This window comes from Haplochromis burtoni, unplaced genomic scaffold, assembly GCF_018398535.1.
Source record: "Haplochromis burtoni strain Fernald_Lab_line unplaced genomic scaffold, NCSU_Asbu1 Contig_29, whole genome shotgun sequence".
Classification (NCBI taxonomy): Eukaryota; Metazoa; Chordata; class Actinopteri; order Cichliformes; family Cichlidae; genus Haplochromis; species Haplochromis burtoni.
Genome location: NW_024582390.1, coordinates 2,424,777 through 2,447,839, shown reverse-complemented (window position 1 = coordinate 2,447,839; position 23,063 = coordinate 2,424,777). Strand labels below are relative to the sequence as shown.

The following is a 23,063-nucleotide window of genomic DNA, read 5'->3' as shown; positions in this document are numbered from 1 at the left end:
CAATGAAAAAAAAATTTTTTAAAAGAAGAAGAAGAAGAAGTATATATCCATTTAATTCTAAAGAGCATATGTTTTCCACATAACAATATTAATTTCAGCAAAATAAAAAAACAATATCTGTGTGTTTTTCAGCCACTACATCACCATTTTTTTTATTGTTGTGCCAAAAGAATCTGCTTGCCACCTGGGTCTAATCCAATCAATGTGAATGACAAGGAGAGAAAAAGCCTGAAAGTGAGCACCAGCTTAGGGACTTTACCTAATGCCCAGCACTGTCACTTCAATGATATGACCACAGCACACAAAATGACAACAAAATTATTGCCAGCAAGGATATGGGGACATAGTGTGCTACTCCAGTCAGGTGAAATTGCTTTTTCTGACTATGAAATGGCTTGTCTCTTGTCGGATGGGTAAACATTTCCTTGTCAGGCCAGTAATAAGGAATGAGGCACACTGGGATGAACTAAGAGGATAGAGCCAAGGTTATTTGGGATTCATGACAGGTAGTGGCTTATATTACAGCAGCACTAAAAATTTCATGGGAATGCATTTAAGATGGACTTTAAGTTATTTATATGTTGTTTGCTAGACGTCACGTTGCAGTTTCCATCAATAAATCAAAGTCAAAGACTTCGTTTATTATTTTTACTGTGGTTTTTTGGCTTGTTTATCTTTGTTTGTTTAACCAGGAAACGTGCATTTACCTTAACTCTGTAATTAACCAGCGCCACTAACCCGATCAAGTGTGGCGGTGCTTTGTGCTATGCTAACATAACTATTGCCCCCTGTGGTTTCTTGCCATCAGTGATCTGCTCTGTCAGAGGGAATCAGGGTGCTTTCTGGCAGAAAAGACAGCTGGGGGGGCTGCTAAGGGGCGGAGTGGACAGTTGTGGCTTTTAAACCCTTATTAGTCGTCCTCCCTGGACACACAGAGACACGCGTCTACGCAGAAGTGCACTCCTACACCTGCTCATTATTGATGTCCTTTAAGGGTCGCCCAGTCAGACCAGACTCAAACGCGATTCTTTACCGCAAAGCTCACAGCAAATTAACCTCAGGACAGGTGATCAGGATGTTCAGTGTGGAGTAATAATACCATAACAGAACTGCACTATAGGGATTTTTCACCTTAAACCAAATGCACATATCCTTCTATCGTTCTAACTTATTAAAATCCTGCAGCAGCATTTCCCATTTTAAATGCCCATTTTGTTATTGGGTTACACCGTTTATTCCTTCAGCTTCAATCTATGTTACCTAGTTTCTTAAATTTAATACTATTTAATACAGTGTATTTATTTATTTATAGTTATTAATTTGCAGTTTTATTTTTTTATTGCAAACAACTAATCCAGATTTATTATTTAACATGTATATTTTGCAAGGTCATAAGAATATGAACCGTCCCACGTGGCAGACAATTAATATGTCATCTCACACAGTTACTTACCAATTACTCATGTCTTAAAGGCACACATTTTTTGTGAATTTTTCCTAACTTTGGCATGAGTTTTTATTTATTTATTTATCTATTACTTTCTTTTTCGTGTGTGTGTCACAGGACAATGACAGTGTGGCACACCACTGAAATAACAATCTGATTCATAAACTGAGCTTCCCCTTTACAAAACCTATACAGGAAAAAGTATGTCATGATAATATGCTTAATTATAAATGTGTGAATTTCGTCTAATACCAATTCTGCAGCAAAGTAGCACTTGTGAAACACTGCACTCCTCAGGGTACTGCAATCCCTGAGAGCAATGCCCACAGCTCCTTCATGCTCTCGGATGTGTATTATTTGGCTAAGCAAATTGCATGGATCTAATGTCAGGAAACACAAAGTTAGCGGAAGGGCTAATGTCCCTACCAAAACTTCTTTTATCACCTGCTACTGACCTGTTATCAACTGTTTGGTTTCCTGCTAGTCTCTTTAAATTTTAAAGAGCCGGTGTGACCCAGGGAGTGCAGTTGGGGTTTGTGACCATTTTGTTATTTCTGCTGCCATGCACTGTCAGACGTCTGCAAGTGAAGAACATGGCCACTGTCCCCACTAAGCCCATGGCATAAAAAATTCACACTAACTCTACTTTTTAAGCCATTTCTGATGAAGAGCACAGAGAAATGAAACTGACTTATGCCAAATGAATATCATTGAATCGCTGTGATTGTGAGGCTGATGTTTGTAACTTTGAAATTATTTATAAAACAGCAGTTCCATCTTAAGAGTGGCCATGCCATGAAGTGTGCACTTGCTCCTCAGAGAATACTCTGAGGTTTTTTCGAGCACTATAAACCTACATCTGAACAAAAGAAAACAGAGGGCTTCAATCCAGCTTAAGCTTTGGCTTTTTACAGTACAGTTCTGCTTAGACAGGAAGAAAATACCTACTAATTACCCAGTCACAGCTGTCTGCCAGTGTATTGTTTAATCGATAAGTGCGCTGACATGATGATGAATGTTTAATCCAAAAACAACAGCCAGGTATGTGATTTGGTGCCTAAATATTTTAATTACATCCGTGACAAACTGATGATTTTGACCCGCAACATAAATACTTTTAAAATAAAGCGCAAATGTTGCACAGATCACTTGAAAGAAAGCAAAATTCTCGGTTTGAAGAGAAAATATTTGGGGAGGACTAGGAGCAAACAGGCGACTGTCGTGTTACAAGAATAATCTTCATTAAAATCACAGGCAACAACACCAGGCCAACACACAGCTCATTGGGAATGCAGTGTGAAAAGAGAGGCCCACAGATTATCACTCTACGTAACTCATGTTTAATTTATCCAGGAGCAATATTGTCAAGAGCCCTACCATTCCAAAGAACTAGGCACAGATAAAAGCTGGAATAAGACTTAGGGAAGCCCAAAAATAACACAGGCTTCGAGTAAAATGCTGCAAAATGTAGCGAACACACTTGAGAGGGAAAGCATTAGAGACATCTTCGATATCTTTAGCACAGCTTCACAGTAGTGGAATATAAATGCTTCGGGATTGTTAATATTTCAAAAGATGACTTCTCAATGGAGTTGACGATAAATTGTTCACACAATAACCTGACATGATAGCCGGCACTTAACCTTTGCTCTGATTTAAAACTATACAACAAAAACCCTGCACATTCACTGCGGGCTCTTCATGGTAGGGTCTCTAAATCTAAGAAATCCAACAAGACAAAGCAAAATAGTCTTACATTCAGCTACGAGAAGTAACCTAAACCAATTTCTCTGTGCTCTATGGCGTGTTTTTTTTTCTTCCTCCTCCTCCTCATCCTCCTCCTCCTCCTCCCCATGGCTGAGTGAAATGGAATTGCCTCTCACATTCAAAGACAGCTCTAGGAAGGTGATAATAGAGCTACTCCCTGCTGTCTGCAGGCAGGAAATAGGAAAGTGGCATATGGGGCCAGGAACCAAATAAAGAGGAAATGTGACCAGGCAAGGGAAGGAACTAAAGGAAAGGTTAATGATCAGTTCTGAATTCTACGGGGAAGAGAACTATGTTCCAAGTTGAGAGGAAAAATAAATCCGACATGATTTATGTCTCCACCACTCACATCTAGGCTGTCACAAACAAACACATGGAAACCAGTTGGTTTTCTTGTCAAACTTTGCCGATGTTCAGAAAGAAAGAACTGTAGTGATCAATTAGATTTTCCCTTTTGTTGTTTACACCATACACCTGCATCTCCGCAGATCACTGCATGGTGCGGGAATAGTATGTAGAGAAGAGAAAAGGATGCAGCGTGAATATTTCACACTGATTAAAAGATGAGAAATACAAACAGTACCTTATAATCAAGACCGAATCCATCTTCACAGCCTCACCAGTGTGCTCCAACAAGTGTGAACTACTGGCCGATGTCCTACTGTTGCCTTTATAGCAGCCCAACACACTCACTGGCCTGCAGCATCTCCAAAAGCTTTTTAGGAACTGATCCACTCCTTAAATGACCGGCAAACTAAGCCACTACACAGGGACTAAATTAGAAATTGGACACTGAACACCGATTCATATATGAGGAGGGGGGAGGAAAAGATAAATCATAGAACAGAGGAAAAACATTTGCAGCGTATGTGAGTGAAAACAAGGAAATTAGTGCTGTGAGCACAATACAGTGGGTGTGCTATCATTAGTGGGATGTAGGATACATTATCAGTGAGGGAATTTACTTTCAAATTTTCACCCTGTTACCACACCTTGGTTGAAAGAGTTTGTGCCCTTTCACCAAGAAGCTTGGCTCCCACCCTTTAACTATCAGTTACATCTGTTGGGGGAGGGAAAGGGGAATCAATTTTGAAGCAATTTACACTTAGTTTTTGCTGCTAGGGAGCTTCTTATAACATTCACTGTAAGTTGTCTGTTTAATTATCTGAGAGAATGGGTGACGCTAGGAAAGGAAATGGAAACTGAATGAAACGGTGGCTGTAAGAATCAACTGTCACACATTATGTGGAATTTGATGGCATTACACAAACGCACGTTGCACGGTGACACAGGTGCACAGACACACAACCTGGAAAATTATAAAGACGTGACTAAGTCGTTGCATATGAGCAGATTAGGCAAATCAACATTTAAAAACAGAATAAACACGGGATTCAAATATTCTTTCCTGGCACAGACCGGCACAGCAACAGCTGGACATTAGAGACAAAGCAACATCACGCAGGCCAGCTTTCTCCAGATCTGACAGCTAGATCATTTGAAGCTGACAAGATAACACTTAAATGCAAAGGTGACATGACAGTGTCTTCAGAGCCAGATGGATCAATACTCGGCTTGGCTCGTCAGGATCTGAGCAGTGGTTCTGAAGCCATGTTGTTTTTTTTTGGTTGTTTTTTTTTTTTTCCTTTACGCTGCCGTTTTGAAAATAGGCTATCACTGTCTGGCACAATGTCTGGTACGTTATCAATGAGCAGATTTCCTTTCTTATGTTACAACTGAAATATTGATTCATTCAATTTATCAAAACAGCCCAGAATTCCAGGGGAGACCAGGAGCCTTTTTTCGCTTTCAAATTTTAGGACTTCAAAACTGCTTTGCAAGGTGCGACGACAGAAGCCACGAGCACAGCCACAAAACAGATATATGAAATTCTCAACTAACTAGTAGACATATTTGTGAAACTAAAATGATCAATGATCTGTCAACTCGTAGTTGCAGTCAAAAGGCCCTCGAAGTAGCGCACTTTTCCAAAACGTCCCCAAGTGATACAGCCAAGAAGTCCCGTAGATCAGTAAGAAAAACTCGGCAACTTGCCTTGGTGGCCTTCCAGGCTGCACCGACTGGCACTATTTCTATTTTTCCCCCTTCTCCCTTCCACATCTATACACTTAAATAAAAAATCAAATCCATTTTTCAAATATTCAACAGTCCTTTTTTTTTTCCCTGGGAGAGGTACGGAGTATTGTTGAATAATGCAGCCAGACAGGGATCTCCCTGAGCTGGTCTCTACAGGCATCACTGAGCAGGTCTGATCCCACTTGAGTAGCATCTATCATGGTGACATCATCATTCACACAAGGAGATATGATAAGACAGTAGTACACTACTCTACTACTTGAGCCAACTCTAAAGCAGGCAGTGGTGTTACTCATTTAAACCAATCTACTGGCCATCTGTTGATGCTAAAATCACGGTCTGACTGCCATTTCCAAATCAAACACCATCAGTATGCCTTTATTGCTTTCTACTGAACGTGAACATGTTTTTGAGGAAAAAAAAAATGTTAGCTTGTGAGACACTCGCATATTCTCTTTTACCTTGTGTGATTCTCGTGGGTGTGTAAATGTAAAAACCACAGGGACAAGAATCTACGGAAAAAGAAAACAACATCTACATGCAGCAGCAGCAGGTCTCTACCTTGCAGATTAGGGCACTGGGAGCACTTTGCAGGTTGTTGTCACAGGTATGACGAGGGAGGATTGCGCTTGCTATCCCCCAGTTACACAAGGTGTGAACAAAATATGCAGCCAATTTGTTTTGTGCAGAATTAGAAGAGGAAAAAAAAAACATCACAGGATTATATTTTGGTTTATCTGTTTCCCATTTGCTTTGGACCCCTATTTACTATGTGCAATTCAGGAAAAAAAAAATTTTAGTATTATTATTTCCGTTTTATCAGTAGCTCGGAGGTACAACCGAACACGTATGTTCTGGTTCAAATGGTTATTTTAAACGGACTGCAAGTGACATCAAATCAACAACTAAACACCAGACACAGCATCAAAAGAAACCAATCCAATCCAACAAGCTCAATCAAATCACAAGGACAAAGAGAGAGTGCGAGCATTGGCACAGGAATTACCAATCTTGGGGGAATTGGCAAGACCAACAGCAAGCAAGTGTATTACATATGGCGTGCCATTTTCACAGCTTCCACAAAGAGAACACAAAAAGTGTTATATCTCACTATCTAAGACTAATAAACAACAAGATATGCTGAATCTGTTCATTGCTGTAACAAAGACTCAAGGTAACTGGAGCTTGCGGAGGACTTTTCAGTTCATATCTGAGCTTAGAATGCGGCAAGATGATAAACCGTGTTGTCTGAGCTGAGCAAAGACGGTAAATTAAGCCGTCCTCCCACTAATTCTATGAGGTGTCAGTCAGTAAAGTGGCCTGCCAGGATGACTTTCAGTTCTGATCAAGCCAGATGGTTTCTTAACACTGAATAAATGAATTGATTTGTATGTAGCATCTCTAACAAGGTTCATATTCTTCTACACACGACACAAAGGTGGTCAGAATGAAAATAAGAGCTATGATCTGCTAACCTCAAGGAGGTACATTGTGAATCTCTTCGGTGCTAATGGCATGAATATGACTAACATCTTCACGGTGTTGGTGTCTGTTATGTTGACAAAGTCTCAGTGCGAGGCCTTTCTCATCACAAATGTACATAGCTCACACTTCAAGCAGTATTATCTTCATCCCATCTTTCTACACTTTATTACTATCATTAGATGGATCACTGCACTTTCCCTATGGTGTGAACTGCTATCAATTATGCAGCCATCTTTCAATTATTGTATATTGTGAAAGTACCTGCTAATGAATTGTGAAACAACTGTGTTATGGTGTGATTGTACCGGGCAACAACCAGCTACTGTACACTTAGGCACCTTTTTTCAATTAGATAAGTGTGGTTGGGTTTTTTTTCTTTTAGTCATTAAGCACATTTGGTGTAAGGAGGTCCACCTTACACTTAGCCAAAGGTGTTTTTGCAGTTGCTGTTAGCCAGCAGCATCCCAGCCCCGATGCATAGCCACTGCTGTAGGTAATAGGACTCCGAAGACCACATGAGAGAATCTACTGTGATTTTCACTGGGGATTTTGATATTCACACCTGTACTAGGTGTTGTTTGGGAGTCTGATAAGCATGTGTGAAACCAGAGGGGTGACTAGAATGGGGACCTTATTTGAAGGGAAAGATCTTTTCCTGAAACATCTATCAAGGACAGCACTGTTGTCTTGTATTTTCATGTGCAACAATAAGAAGGGAAAAAGCTAATCAAGCACGGTGTATCTTAGATACCAGCCATGTGTCTAACTGAAGCTCTACATGGCCATATGGCTGTGTGCGAAAAATAGAATGCCCAATAACTACGTAAGGATTCAAGTAGCATGAGGAAAAATAAAATATTTCCAACTTTGCCAGCCTGATAGTTAGTGAAAACACAGCTCTTGAACTAAGGGTTTCTCTCAGAGCTACTGGAACAATAGAGAATTCTGCTATATTAGGTTTAACCAAATGGTGTATAAGGCAAAATAATTTTCTGCATATGAAGAAATCACAGACCTTATCATTACGAGATCAGAGGCTGAAAAACAAAGCATGAGAGTTGCTCCTCCTTTCTCTACACTAGTGATGTTCAGAGGCAGCCTGTTATTGGAGGTGTTAATTGGCAAATTCAGTACAAGTCAAGAGCATGTTCCCTGTCGTCCTCGCCCAGCAAGGCTAGGTCATTAAACCGAGAATGGATTCTTTCATGCTGCCTTAACCCTTGAATTGCAAGTTACCATTCCGCAAACATCCCCATGCTCAATCCCACCCCCATGTGTCAAGAAGAAAAACAACCTACACTGATTTAACGGCGACAATAAAATAACAGGAGGATGACATCTTGAGAGCCAGACTTTCAGTTGTAACTTTTTTTTTCAAGTTGGCAGCTAAATGTCTTCAAAAAGTTCAGAAGTTTGCAAATACCCAACACTTCAGCCCTCCCCAAATAAAAAAATAAAATAAAAGTTGTCTTTACTGTAGTGGCTGAACAGTGAGGTTTTCAGAACAATAGCATCATCAAACTCCACTGATCAGTGCTTTTGTGTTCTGTGTATTGAATGGACCTCTCATCCGCCTGAAATGTGAGCCTCCTTTGGGGTTCCGGGTGCGATCTCACCACTGCCTCTGTCATCACTTGCTGTGACTGCCAAATCTCTGCTCCAGAAATCAGGGCTCTCAGACCAGCACTGAAACAAACACAATGGAGAGGGGCCGTTCTGAGACTTTGCACAGGCAGCGATGGCTTCAACACATTTAATCGAACACAAAGTCAGCTCCACCACTTCTGCACAGGGAGCACAAGGAGCCCAACGCATGGCAAGACAACTGTGAGGTGATACTCTCAGCTCACAACGCCATGAGAGTTGGCAGTCTCTCATGCCAACGGTGACCAGTGCACAGACAGTTGAATATGCTTCTCTCCTAAGTTGTTAATTATCTAAATGACATTGATGTGAAGAGGGCACTCTAGCCATGTGACCTTAATCCACTTGCTATCTCTCTGTTTTGTTTCCATTTGATTAAACCCTTTAACAATCTATTTTTTCCATTTGTGTTATATTTCCTTAGCAATTGCACAATTTAATAAACATTGTTTAAATATTTAAAAGAGTAATTGTTGAAAATAATGATTTAGGGCAATGGTGACTCTTCGCTCTATTGTCTATTGCCGTTATAATCCAATTAATGGCCAATAAAGAAAAGGGTATGTTTCTTTTATAGAGTTGAGATATTTTAATCATTATTGTTGTTTGAATGTATTACAACACTAATTGCTTTGTATCAATTATTGTCAGAAACCAAACATAAACAAATGTTATGTCTATAGGGAAATATTGCATATAGTCAGTTGTAACAACAAAACTAGAAGAAAAGGAAATGTCATAGATATTTACTACTTATTAAAATACATTTTTACAATTTTTGATTTATTTTTTATTAAAGTAGTTTTACTATATGACTGAAAAACCACAAATGAAAATCTCCCTTTGCACTCTTTTGCACCTGACTGGTCTTCTTTAAATATTGGTCACAGAAGAATCAGTTATCTAGTTAGTTAGTTATATAATAAATATTCACACAGTGATGTTTGAATTTTTAAACTTATATCCATCTCAAGAGAGGTGGTGCATTAATTTCATAACAGTTTCATAACACTCAAACTATAACTCAGACTTTTAATGGCACTGGCATGAATATAGCCATTAAACTGCCTAGTATATTCCCTACATAACTATTACTCTTAAATGCATGTGAAACACTCATTGTACAATTATTTCAACTTGGATAGACGTAAGATAGCCTAAAAAAGACAATAACAAATTGCACGCAGCTATACTGTGCATGCTTCTTCCCTCGATTCCCTACTTAGGAATGACTATAGTCCCCTGAAGCTGGTGACTTCCCTGTCTCCCCGAACTTGCTGCAGCACCGACTGATGGTGCAGAAGCACTGCTGATTAGCATGCAGTAATGATGGTGAGCTGGGCTCCATTGTTCTAACACCTCCCCTCTCCTCCGCACCAATCTGTCACCATTCAGTGGGCTAGAGCTGCCTCAAATGCTTCTCTCCACAAATGAGATGGATAATTAGTTGCCCCTCACGAATGCTGCACTCTTCTCACCCCTGATTGCTTTCACCTTCTTGCTCCTGGCAATTTTGACACCTTGTAATCAGCCTGCTACTTCTCCGTCTCAATCCATATCCTTCTCTCTTTTTTTTTCATCCTCTTCCATTTTTTTTATAGCTCTTAAATATATTTCAGATCTACCAGCTCCGCTAGCAAATGCCCCAAGGAGAAAGATGGATCTCGTATTTTTCTGAAAATGATGACAACAACAGTCATTACAGCTAAAGCGAACTTTTCACAAACAGTTCACATTGCTGTATACACCCGTGAATAAATATAGTGTATGGAATTATCAAAAAAAATAAAGAAAAAATTATAGCTGTCGGTATGAGTTTCCTCTTCCAAATAACAATGAATGACAACATAATTATGAGCAAGCAGCTGTTCATGATCCCAGAGAGAAAAGCATGCAGGCAGCACAATGTTCGACTGTTCACAGATTAACCAGAGAGGATCATTAGGGATATGTATTTGCCAAAAAAAGGAGAGAATAAATTCTCTTCTCGGCTCGCATGATGTGATGTGAGAAGAATTATGCGGTTTATATCACTCCAAAAGAAACACGCATTATGTCTGACACATTACGTCAGATCAATATGTAGGTAATATTCACGTTTGTAATACTCCAGTTGGCTGGTCTTTTCATTATTTCCCTCTACAGAAAGGTTGCATTGTGTGAGAATATTGCATTAGTCTAATGACTCATTAGTTCAGGGTAGTTAATAGCATTATAACATCACTTACTTACACCCTTTGGAGCTATTTATATAATACAAAGACAGGCTCATCAGCAGATATCATTTAACCTCCTAGGACCTGGCGTCCACATATGTGGACATCACATTTTGGGTTATTTAGACCAAAATACTGAATTTTGCTCTACAAGGGCCTGATATCCACTTATGAGGACATTATACTGCTACTGTTCTATCACAATTTTAAATGAATATCCTCATATGTGGCTCTTATTTTTATTAAAAACAAAAATAAGGTAAAAAAAAAATCTGGTAATTCTTTGTTTTTACATTCATCGGGCCCCAATGTGACCAAATATCAAAGATAAATGAAAAATGCATGCCGTGGAAGAGTTCGGGTCTTAGGAGGTTAAATCTGAACTAACAAATCAGTCGGTCTTTTAGGGGTACTTGATTGTTGTAACTCAGTTCTAATATTCAGCACTTGTAAAAAGAGAAAAAAATGTTGTTTGCAGTCTTCACACCAGCTCATCTATCCAGCACAAGTGTTACCAACCCAAAGCTGAAGGTCTGCAAGGGCCTCACTGCACAACAAAGTGTTCCAACACAGTGTCCCCGTTTTCTCAAACATCATCACACTGAATGGTGAAAATCACTGCAATCTTTGCAAAGGTGTGAATAAATGCTGCGGTAGTCATGAAATGATGCTGCTGTTTAAAAATGATTCAGGTTTAGTCAAATGATCGCTACACACTGTAAAATATGAACGTGTATTTATAAAACACCTGTGTTTCCTTGTTCGGTCTCTTTTAACGTATCAAAGGGGGAAAAAACTGCCGTTGTTTTCCAGTCACATGACAGCGTAGCGGTGTAGCAGTGTAACGTAATTTAAAACTGGCACATCTTCAGTCACTTTATTACTTTGAATAGCACAGTTGAAATGAAAGAAGACTCATATCACGTTCCTATAATCATTAAAATAAATGCACCCATATAAACAGTTAAATATTGCCTGTGATAAAACAATAAGTAGCAGATAGCAGGGTAATTTGCCATCTAATGAGTGAGAGTATCTCTGTGGACAATCTTAATGAACATATGGTCATAAAAGTAACTGAAAGTTGGAAATGTTTCTACACCGAGATAAACAGCTGCTTCATATTATTCTGGCTTAAGTGAAAAATGGGGAGGAATGACGAGAATTACTACGTTAATCATTCCAGATATAATTTATGTTTGATTAATTTAATACAGATGATGGGCATTTCTAATACATAATATATTATTATTCCTTGAGATCCAAAACCCACCATAAAGTGAGAGAGGTGTCTTGTTTCAGAAAAAAAAGTGTGTGTGTGTGTGTGTATGAAATATTGTAGCTTTAGAAATGTGATATATCTTTGAAAGTTCATTATTTTTAAAATAAAAATGTATAAACGTGCTAAAGATATAACATGAAGTAATATCACACGCACTCTTTGTTATTTATGGATGCATATACCAATCTATATATTATATATTCATACTGTATTATATATTTGCAAGTTGAAAACAAATCAAGTAATAAAAAATGTTACGAGTCTAAATGTGTTTATTTGCTCACATATACCATATGCATCACTGTAAAATCTCAGTGGGGTTTTAGAAAAATATAATGGGCAAAGAAATGTACCATTTAATTCTTCAGTATTAAATAAATGAATTCAAGTCTTATTGCAGTGTCATTTGAAGTCCAGTACAGCGCTTGTACTTCATGGCAGGCACGGCTACACCATGAAAACAGTAAAGTCTTGAAATAGTTGTGGCTTCTTCCCATCAGTCTCTGCTTCTACCGTCACTTGTCTGCTTCATTCTTATGAGAGAAATGCAAGTAGAGGTGGCTGTTCATTTGGTCTGGAGGAACCACAGCATTGCAGAAAGCACATTCAGGAGTGCTGCTCTGAGGTGTCTCCAGCTCTGTCCCCACAGCAGCTGCATCACACAGATCCGGTATCCAGACAGACTGCAGAGCAGGATGAATCAAAGGGAAGAAATGTATTATTTATGCTCTAAACTGTCCTTACAGTCACTCTACGCAGCCTACTACTAAAGTAGGCTGGACCACTTGGCCTCAAAATTGCGGTATCTGTTGCTTTAAAGAACACATGTCCCCTGTTAACCCAATAGTTAGAACAAATACTAGGCAGAAAAGTAAAGGCAAAATGCTATTCTCAAGTGTTTAATTAACTTACTATTTATGAATACTGTGTTCAAACTATCCAAATAGTCATACCTATTATTAATGCCTGTGTTGGTGTAATCCAGCGACTGAATCATATAATGAAAACTGGACCAACTTGCAGCCGTTAATGCACGTCATTCACTTTTTTTTACCCTATTAGGCATTTAGACACATCAGCAATAAAATCCCACTTAACCATCGTACTTGTTTCAAATCACATTCAGACACTGTAATGCGCTTCCATCTGGCTCACACTTTCCAGCAAAGATGCCAAATATAACTAGAGCATCCATGCTTAAGTAAAAAAAGAATCAGCACACATTACACAGTAATACGTTTCAAGTTTAGCCAAGGGGATATTTTTGGACTTCACACTGTTTCACTCCTCCATTAGTAAAGACCAATCAGAAACTGATAATTTGCTACTAGTTTTCTCAGACCTTCTCCTGTGATTCTCACCTGCTGGGGTCCCCGCACGCTCTCCTGGGAGAGTGTAGATGATGTTGTGTGGGAGGGGGAGTTAGGGTAGACAAAAGGCACGGACTCCTTCTCTGTCAGTGTGGAGGAGACATTACTGAGAGGTCGCGGGACAGCCATGGGTAGACCAATCTGTCTATCCGGAGCACTGTTCAGGAAGTCATATTCACTGTCCGCAGAGGGCGGGAATTTGACGCTCAGTTTGGTGAGAGATTCTACCAAGTCCTTGTCTTCCTGGCTGGTGCCACGGGATGCCAGAGAGGTAGACATGGGAGAGATATCCACTGTCCTTAGAGCTGAGGAAAATGGTCCCTCTGAATCTGCGGTACGGTCTGTGCATTGGATGGGCATGGAGAACCGCTGATCTGTTGAGAAGGCAGAAAAATAAAGATTATTATTTATTTCCGAGTCAACTCGCGGACATAGATGTGGTTTAAGGACATTTGAAATTGGCAACGATTTCACAAGTTACACACATTTTAAAAAATGCCTAGTTTGTTTTTGCATTCCCATTTCCAAGTTGGCCTTTCAGTACTTAGAGGTATATGTTTAATATAACCACATTATTTTTTTTATGTAGCATTATGTAGAACTGGCATTAAGCATTTTGTCAGTGGAATTATTAAATGTGTTTATCCACCTTTTTTCAGAGGTGGCCAGCTAAGGTTCGTAGGGCAATCAGGCATTCATGTACAGTCCGTGTCATGGTGTCGCTATCCAATTAAACAACAAGACAAAAAGCTAGTAAACTCGTAAGCTGTTATAAACTACACAAGCCTATTTAAATTAAACACGCTTTTTATGTGACCAATTAGAGAAAACAATTGCTTTCAGATTCAGACACTGAAAAACAGAAGGTAATAGTCAGTAAATATTAATATTACCATTTGATGCATCACTTCCTCCATGGAATCTTTTTAAGTAATCTTTTTGTCTTTTGGTTAAAGACCGGATCTGTCGAAATTTCCCTTCAATGGCTTCAAATGCTTCCCGCATTTCCTGACTGACAAACAGATAAAGCAGGAGTAAGGAACAAAAGAAAATCCATTCTTTTACCATAATATTCATGGCTTTAAAAAAAGATTGACACATACTAGTCAACGCTGCTGTTGATTGGCATATTAGGAGCAACGGCAACAGAGCCCATATTCTCCTGAAAAAGACACATTAAATTAATAGTGATCATTTACAGCAATTACACAAGGGAATATTGTTCATAAATCTGCAGCTTTATTTAAACATCACACATTTATATTTCCTAGTGAAAAATAATAATAACTGTAAAACTCAAGCTGCTGAACTGTGCAGCGATATTATCCTCTAGCACCATCTGGTGAAGTAAAAGTGGATACACTGAGTGAGGAGAGCAACAGAGAGTAGATACTATTACAGTAGCAAAGCAGGCCTGAATGCCTGAATGACAGGAAAACAAATAATCAGAACTATGTAAAATTACTAAAACATCATTTTGATAGGGTTTATAGAATATCACTTAGCTTTCTTTAAAGTACATGTAAACTTGACACATAAACACTGTCACACAACTAGAGTGACAAATCTGAATAAGCAATAGTTTAAGCTTTACAGTTAATACTGTATTCACTGAGTACTAGCACAAAGTGTTCTTTTAACATCCCTTTACCTTAACACACATGCAACATAGTAAAGCAGAAGTACCATCAACTTCTACATATGCGAGAGGAAGCCGTATGCGATCACATTTCTGATTTCCTAATGGGAAAGCTGTTTTGGAAATACAATATTGTAGTTTTCATAAAGCCTAAATGCAGAAAGAGCATGTTATAACTATAAACATACCGGGTACTGTAATTTCCTATAAGTGCTGGCCCCGTCAAGAAGATGACTACATGGCTCGCATTTCATTTCTCCTGAAAATGAAAACAATGAAAATGAGCAGTTTATAAAAGAGGAAATTCAAATGAATTCTCAATATAGTCTGATAGTCCATCGCTTTGTTTACATCTCAATCCACAGAATTGAAAGCAATGTGTAAAGTAAATCCCTACTCGGTACACCAGCTGGGGGGGAAAAGCAGTAAAACTAACACATCAATAACAAACTAACACATCACTAACCTGATGGTTGCCTTGTTGCTGACAACTTTGCTTCAAGTTCTGAAATCAGTTGCTGTTGATCTTCTATCTGCTTTTGAAGGTCTCGAGTATATTGCTCATAATACTCAGTCTGTAAAATGGAGGTACTGTTATTTGTCTAGAACCAGCATATCCACTGTGGTCTAAGCACTGTGTTGTAGTTTCATATCTGGAAGCAACCTAACTAATAATAATGCTATTCTATATATGCCATTTAATAACATAATTAGAATAAACATTATTTGTTTGAAAAGCTAGCAATGTAATTTGCTCTGGGATGTGTTGTGGTATATTGTTAATTCTTGGTCCATTCTGCACAAAGTTTTTAAAAAGTTGCTCTTCATCATTACCACTTTCTGCAGCTCCTTTTTAGCAATGTCCTTTTCAATGGAGACCTGACGATAAGCTTCAAATGCTTTATTGAGCTGGTCTCCGATGTTCCTTTCCATGCCTTGTGCTCCACAATCATCACTGACACAGCACACATGAGCCCTACGAGTGAAACTACAAAATGTTGTAAAACATGCCAACAAAAGGAAAAACACTCTCAAAAGACCCCGTGAACACTATTAGACCGGTTATAAAACTAAAAAGATTTCCTTTTTTATCCCCATCCCGGCCATTTTTATAACATTTTTACAAACAACTGTCAACTAGTCTTCGTGCACTTTAAAAATATTTTTTGAAAAAGTCAAGAAATCCTTAACGTGCTGCCAAATTGTTTTGGCTGCTTTAAATGAGCTACTGATCCAAATGACAAAACCATGCCAAAACTGAGTAAACAATCTTCAAAATATTTGCTTATTACCAATGAATGTTGGCAGGTCTGGTAGAATTAAAAATTCCCTTCATATTTCAACCATTAAAGCCTTGTTCTAGTTCTGTAAGGAATTATAAGAGCTGAAGATGAAGATCAAGTATTGTAAAGTAATGACAAATAAAGTTACTCAGTGCATGTGTAATATATGAGTATAACACTGGTGAAACAGACACTCCTTCTTGTTAGTACTGATCATCAGACAGCATTAAGCAATTCTGGGACGACTGCACTTCTGTCAGAAAGCTAAAGTGATGCCTATCATTATCTTAACTCCTGACAGCAGTCTCATAAAGAGCCGCTCAATTACGGAACAGCCTTCCTAATAAATGCCATAGTAACGCAGTACCTGTAAGCGATACTACACTCCAACAGCTCCTGGATAAGTAGCAGCCTGTAGCCACAGACTCAGTAAGTAAAAGGAGAGTAACGCTAATGTTGAAGCCTACCGGGACAAAGCCGTGGGTCATTTTAAAAGAGTCGCTCAAAATCTTCTTTAAACAGTTCCGTATTCTTTAAAGTGTAAGTGTCTGACAAGCCGTAGCTTCAGCCGGCGTCGGATAAAGCGACTGAGCGAGAAGTCCTGAGATGAGTTTACCTCGCTGCCAGTGCGAGTGTCCTCTTACCTTCATTCGAGTAACTGTTGAAGTCGAATTTATTGTTTTGACACTACCGCAGCGTCGTCGCCTAATCTTGAGATGCAAAGTTACCAAGCGCTGGAGAGGATATGGCAATGTATGTTTTACATAGCCTAGTTGAGTTGGGAACTTCCCTCGGGGAATCCCCTCATACTGTAGACTTCCGCCTTTACTCGATTTTAGCCAATCAGCGCGGAGCTCACGGGAGAGCTGGGTGGTTAGCTGGTTGAGGGTTCTTCCAGCCTACGCGTCTGCAAACCGACTGTTGTGCATGTGAAAACTGTGCCCAAACTCGAGTTAGGTTGTGCTCATTTTGCTTTTCATATATATATATATATATAAAACTGAATGTTACTGAATATTCAACAGGTTCTGTCAAATGAACTGAGCCTGTTTTGTTTTGTTTTTAAGTCTATAACTAGAACAAAGTTCTGAAGGGACTGCTTGCAACGAATACTGATGGGCCTCTATTGTAAGCTTCCATTTTCTTTATAGGCTACAGTGTCAAATGACACTGTAAGCAGGATATGGATTAAATAAAACATTTAGAGACCCCAGTCCTTTAATAAATGAGTACATAATTGATTCAGTAAACTGGGAAGCAGTGGGTTTAGGGTTTGGTTGACCTCTGGGAATCCTGAGCAGTTGCCTGCTTGGCCTGCTTAGTTGGTTATTCTGGCCTTCATGCAATGCATGTGTGTACCACTTCAAACTACAGGCTGTTTCAAAATGCACTGCATAAAACTGAGAAGGAAATGAGACATTGCAACAACAACAACAACAACAACAACAACAGCAACAAAAATGCACATTATAATAGTCCTGGAGTACTACCTGGGTTTAAACAATGTTCAAGCAGCAGTGCTTGTGAAAAAATACATAAACTGGATGTGCTATGAGATATGTAAAGACCTTCTGATCCTTCACCAGGCCCAAAATTAATGCATGCTGGTTATTTTCTAATTAAATTACTGTGTAATGTGATGCAAAATTATAGCAAAATCATTAACACATTGTTGAGCCTTGGATAAGAGTTATTCAATCAGGAGTCAAGCTCATTGCTATTTTAACAGTCACTAAAACTATCAAATTCAATTCAATATGTATATATGACATATTTTCAAGTAGGTTCTCAGCAAAATATGACTGTAGCTATACTATTTATAGTACTTCCTGCTGTCTTAAAGTCCCTCCTGTTTGAAAAAAGTACATCCTATAACATTTCCTATTATTTTGTGTAAACTGCATATGACTGCAGTGACATATTTTTGGAGTAAATGTTCTGACCAAAGGAAAGTGAAGCCAAACAAATACAAGAACAACCAGTAGATGGCAGCTGAGAGTGAATTACTGAGATGACGCTCTTAATTTCTTGCTCTGACATTAATATAAAGTAAGTGAAAATTCTCGGGATATGAAAGTTCAGTATATTTTGTAACCCAGTGAAGCTGTATACGTACAGTTTTTCTTCTATACCAATGGATACAAGTCCGTAAACTGTCCGCCGGGAGCACCAAGGCATTTCCCGTTGTTCTGATTATGGCCCACAGTGAACAATTCATTTAAGCAGCGATACTATGAAAAAAAAAACACAGCAATTTAGTTTGCAGGGCTCTCAGAAGTCACGCACTCGTCGCCTACAAACTATATATGCCTGTGATGCGCAGGTACTCTCCCCAAAGACGCACACAGACACGGGAACGCAGCCTTCCTCTGTCAAATGAAAGGTGAAGCAGGGAAAGAGAGAGAATAAATAAGATAAATACACAAATACATGTGCCAGTGAAGTCGGATAGTTTTTTTGTTTGTTTCCTTGTTTTTTTCTGTTTGTTTTTTGATTTTTAATGAGTTAATATAAAGATAAGGCTAATTGTGTTGTCTATCTGGCCTGGTCCATTTGTATGCTTTGAGTTTTTGTATTGTTATCGTTTGGAAGGAACACCTATAACGTTACCTTGAAAACTGGTTCAGAACAGGCAGATTTTGTTTCCTTTTCTAATAGTGATACTACTACTAATAATAATAGTAGTAGTAATAATCTCTTTTTAAAATAGTAAACAGGTTTGTTGTCACTACTGAAGATAACCATGATATTTACACATAAAATATCATGATAATAGCACACATGAGGTCTTAAAAATTGTACAATTTTTATTTCCTTTTAGTTTTCATAAAGTGAAGGATGACTCTCTTCATCTTGCCTTACTTGTATTTTGGGTGTACTTCATTGGCCAAAGTGATAGAAAACATAGCCGGTCATTATTTTAAAATTATTTACTTATTTCATTTTATTTTATTTTATTTCATTTTATTTATTTATTTATTTAGGGGTGGTGGTGGTGGGGGGGGGGGTTCTGATATAATTTTAGCCAATAAAGCTAAGCAGTCTGTTGTTAGTTGAACAGTGTGGTCAGTTCTCAGGTTGACCTTTTTTGAATCTACTGAAGTATCTCTTCAGATATTTTATCTTAGCTCTCTCAAGTTTTGCCATAGGTCTAACTGTTTTACTCAAAAGTTAGATGTTATTTGACAAAGGGAGGTATATCTTGTCCTAAATGAGCCGTCAAAGTTTTCTCCAGCTTGGTCTGTAATGTCTACAAATGACAAAGCAGGGTGACTGTATGAGCATGTCTGCGTATGAACTGGTGGAGACCTCCACGTGACCTGTCCATCACAGCTGGGGTTCCAGTGAATGGACTCCTGACTCATCCAAAAGGTCATTTCCCCGTGACCTTCTCTGACCCTCACTGACATTCCAACCTCCACCTTTGCTCCTGCTGAGTTGCCTTACAGACCCAGACGGCCACAAACAACCTCAATTCATAGCACCAACTTCCTCTAAGAAAACATCATGTCTTTTTGGTTTTCACATATTTTTTTTCATGGTTGCATTGAACTCATAGTAATCTGACATAACCCTAGTCTTGTGGTTCTGGTAAAGAAATTTTTCACTGAGACTGTGGTATACTGATAAGCAGTATAGCTACAACGAAATACTGAAAAAAAGCATATGACTCATTTCATTGACCACACAATCATTCACCTCAAGTACCATTTTCTCTTTCTGTTCAGGCCTCAATTCACTCTTTGTTCATAATTCCCGTTGAGGAAATTGTATTACTTGATTGGCTGCTCAGGACATGATACCAAAAACATCACAAAATGAAATTAAGTATGAAGCATTTGTACTCTTCATGACCTGTCTGAGGGTGAAAGTAAACCACGCTTAAAGTGAGAAAACTGTAGACGCCGGTTCATGAGCAGTCAGTTCTCTTTCACATTGCAATTTGCTCTCTTTGCTTCTCTGTTCCTCCAAAGTACTGAATGCACATTCTTCCCTCTCCCTTGTGTGTCCCATAAATCACAATTGCCTCTAAAGGAGCTTCACTGTGCATTACTGATGGCTAGGATGAAAGGCGTGTGCACCATAATTTATTTCAAATTTCACAGGAAGAATTTCCGTCAACAAGATATGCATTTCCTGGATGGTGAGACCACAGTATTTGCACGTACTTCACTAACCCCACAGCTACTGATGGAAAAGTTTTAAAAGAAGTAAAAGAGGAAAACGCTAGTGTTGCTACCTTCATATCTGTAATCCATTTTAATTGCATGCAGCTATTTAATACAGACATACAATGCATGTGCTTCCTAAGGCTATTTTTACCTAATACCCTGACCTCAGCACTTACACTGTGGTGTCAGTGGTGAAGAGTAACCTCATAAATTTTAGCAGAAATGATCTCCGGGGAAATGTTTTGTCCTTCTCCACCATCACTAGGGTATATAGATTTTTCTGCCCTTTGTCCAAAATAGGATGATGGTATGTGTGCTTCAATGAATTATAAATGACCTCAGCGAGCAGGATTAGTAGACTGTTGTCTACCCAGTGCTATGTTGTATCAAATGATGTAATCCCCTAGCATTACATTACCCAAGCAGACAATCCCATTGTCCTTAGTAATGTGCCATTTTTGCAAAGGATAAAGAGCTTGCTGTTAAAGGGAGTCTTGTTCTAAATACAGATGACACGGGAGCCTGGCTTAACAGTAAATCTTGAGCCAGTGAAGGGTCCATCCGTGTTTCCTCCATGTCCAGCAAAATAAACAATCTGCTGTAGGTCTGCAGAAACTTGAGACCAGACTGAGGGCAGAGCCAAGTACTCTGGCATGCAGGAGGTTGGGAAAAGGGGGGTGGGGAGAAACACCCAGATCAGATTTCAGAAGTCTGAGAAGAGGTGAAGAGAATAAAAAAAAAACCTGTCTTTCAAGAAAACCACAACATTAAAATAACAATAATAATAACAATGATGAAACTCTGCAGGCAGTACTCTTCTAACTCCAGGTGGATCCTTGCTATTTAACATGACAATGCAAGCTGAAAATATGAGATGTCCTAAACGTCCTGGACTAACCTAGGAATGTGATCTAATTTATGTAAAATCACAGTACTTATTTCTGCACACACTGTGGTCCATAGAACAGAGCAAAACTCTTGAGCAAATAAGGAAATGGCAGGTGGCTCGAGACCTTTTGCACAGTATAGTATAGAAGGCATTGGCACCATGCAGAAATGCTGCAACAATACTTTCCTGTATGCTGATAGAATTTCCTGATTGATAGTGAGAGGAAGTTCTCTCCTTGTTCCTGTATACTTCAGAGCAAGACCGCAAAGCTCTCATTGAACAAAATGCAGTTTGCATTATGGGCAAGTCCCGCCATCCCTGAATATTTTCATTTTAGAGACTTTACCAACTTTAAATATCACTCAATCTGTTATATCTGGAGTTTTGTTTTACTTTGGATGATAGATTTTGACACCACTGTGGTAAACCCAAACAATTATCATATTTTACTTTTATCTATTACTTTTACCTTTTTATTTAACTTTATCCTAAAATAAGTGATCCTGAACAGTCAAGATGAGCCAATAACTTATTGTTGGCTGTGCTCAGACATATGCATTGATTTCTAATTTGTCAGGTTGAGATAAAGCAATCTGGAAACCCACAATCAATAGTCACGTGGAAAGGAAGAGTCACTTTGGTTTGTGAGAGGGAGCTGTGAATGACATTGATGCAGTGGGAATATTTGAATAACTTTCTTCATGGGAAAACATTCTCAAATTTCTGGGATTTCTGGTCACAGTATTTGGTTGCATGTACTGTATGTTTTCAAAGGATTTTTTTTTGGCTCTGATGAGGCATGTGGAACATCCCTGAAAACTATCTGCATGAATTCAAAAAGCTGGGTTTTGATGTTACAGCTGTGATATAAATATAGCATGTCCTTTCATAACATCTTCAAAGGCACAAATCGGTATGATTCATTTTCAGAAGTGAAAACATTAAAGAAACCGACTGAATATTAAGAATCCTGGTGGGAAGCATACAGCTTGTAGCATAAAATAGTACAAAGAGTCAGTGTGCATGGAGCAAAACTAAATAAATGAAAGGGTATATGAGGTTAGAATGGCTAGGAAAGTCCCTTGTTGACCTGTGGGCATCTCGGCTCACATAAAGAGCCCTCTAGTGCTCCTCATTACTCAGGCTCATGAAAATTTTATCAGAGACTTAGATTCCAGATGGATATCTACGAGCAAGAGGAAACACAGCATGTATTCACTCTGCTAGTTATCATATTATGAAAGCTGTGAAAATCATGCTTTTAGGTGTATTTCTACATCCTCAAACACATGGATGGCTGGTAGGACTGGTATCTGAGATCACCAGAGTGTTTAATAAAACAAAGAACAATGAGTGTGTAAAGAGCGAAAAGGCTATGGTGACATGCAATTGATGTGCAAAATAATCTCTTACTGTGATCTTGATAGAACTGCACCTGCCATCTGTATCCAAGTCTTTGAATTTCCCTAAATTTCATTTGTTGCTTCTCATTTTTTATTGTTACATAATTATTGTAAATGTCTCTTAGACTCCACCAGCCTAAATTTTAATTATCAAACTTTAATGTCAAGGTGAATGCATGAGGTGGAACCGCAGACAATACTATTATAATACTATTGTCTATTGCATAAATGCAAAGACTGAACAGCACCACACAATGTTTACAATATAGTTTTGAGAGTTGCCTGGCAGCAGAATGCACACAATGGAGCAGCCCGATGGTTATATGAGTATCAGGCATGAAAGAACTTCCTTTTGCACGCTTACTACTG

The 23,063-nt window shown here is 38.7% G+C and overlaps 1 protein-coding gene across 4 annotated transcripts; it reads right to left on the bottom strand.

Annotated features, from left to right (window-relative positions):
- Positions 1-12,192: 12,192 nt before the first annotated feature.
- Positions 12,193-17,097, bottom strand: tank (TRAF family member-associated NFKB activator). Of its 4 annotated transcripts, none has more exons than XM_005918219.3 (8): positions 16,698-17,097; positions 15,782-15,923; positions 15,414-15,522; positions 15,136-15,206; positions 14,412-14,470; positions 14,202-14,320; positions 13,300-13,682; positions 12,193-12,621 (listed from the first exon to the last, which is right to left on the bottom strand). In XM_005918219.3, the coding sequence occupies exons 2-8, from the start codon at positions 15,878-15,880 to the stop codon at positions 12,454-12,456; spliced, it is 1,008 nt and encodes a 335-aa protein (XP_005918281.1). In that variant the 5' UTR covers positions 15,881-15,923; positions 16,698-17,097; the 3' UTR covers positions 12,193-12,453. The 4 variants fall into 4 exon arrangements, with proteins under 4 accessions (XP_005918281.1, XP_014187854.1, XP_005918280.1 ...); XM_014332368.2 differs by having other exon boundaries at positions 15,782-15,935; positions 16,875-17,096; XM_005918218.3 differs by having other exon boundaries at positions 16,875-17,093.
- Between the last annotated feature and the right edge of the window lie 5,966 nt (positions 17,098-23,063).

Coding starts and splice junctions, on each gene's coding strand:
- tank (XM_005918219.3), bottom strand. CDS start 15,880: ATGGAAAGGAACATCGGAGACCAGCTCAATAAAGCATTTGAAGCTTAT. Junction 15,523..15,781: donor AAAAGGAGCTGCAGAAAGTG/GTAATGATGAAG, acceptor TCCATTTTACAG/ACTGAGTATTATGAGCAATA. Junction 15,207..15,413: donor AGCAACAAGGCAACCATCAG/GTTAGTGATGTG, acceptor TTTCATTTTCAG/GAGAAATGAAATGCGAGCCA.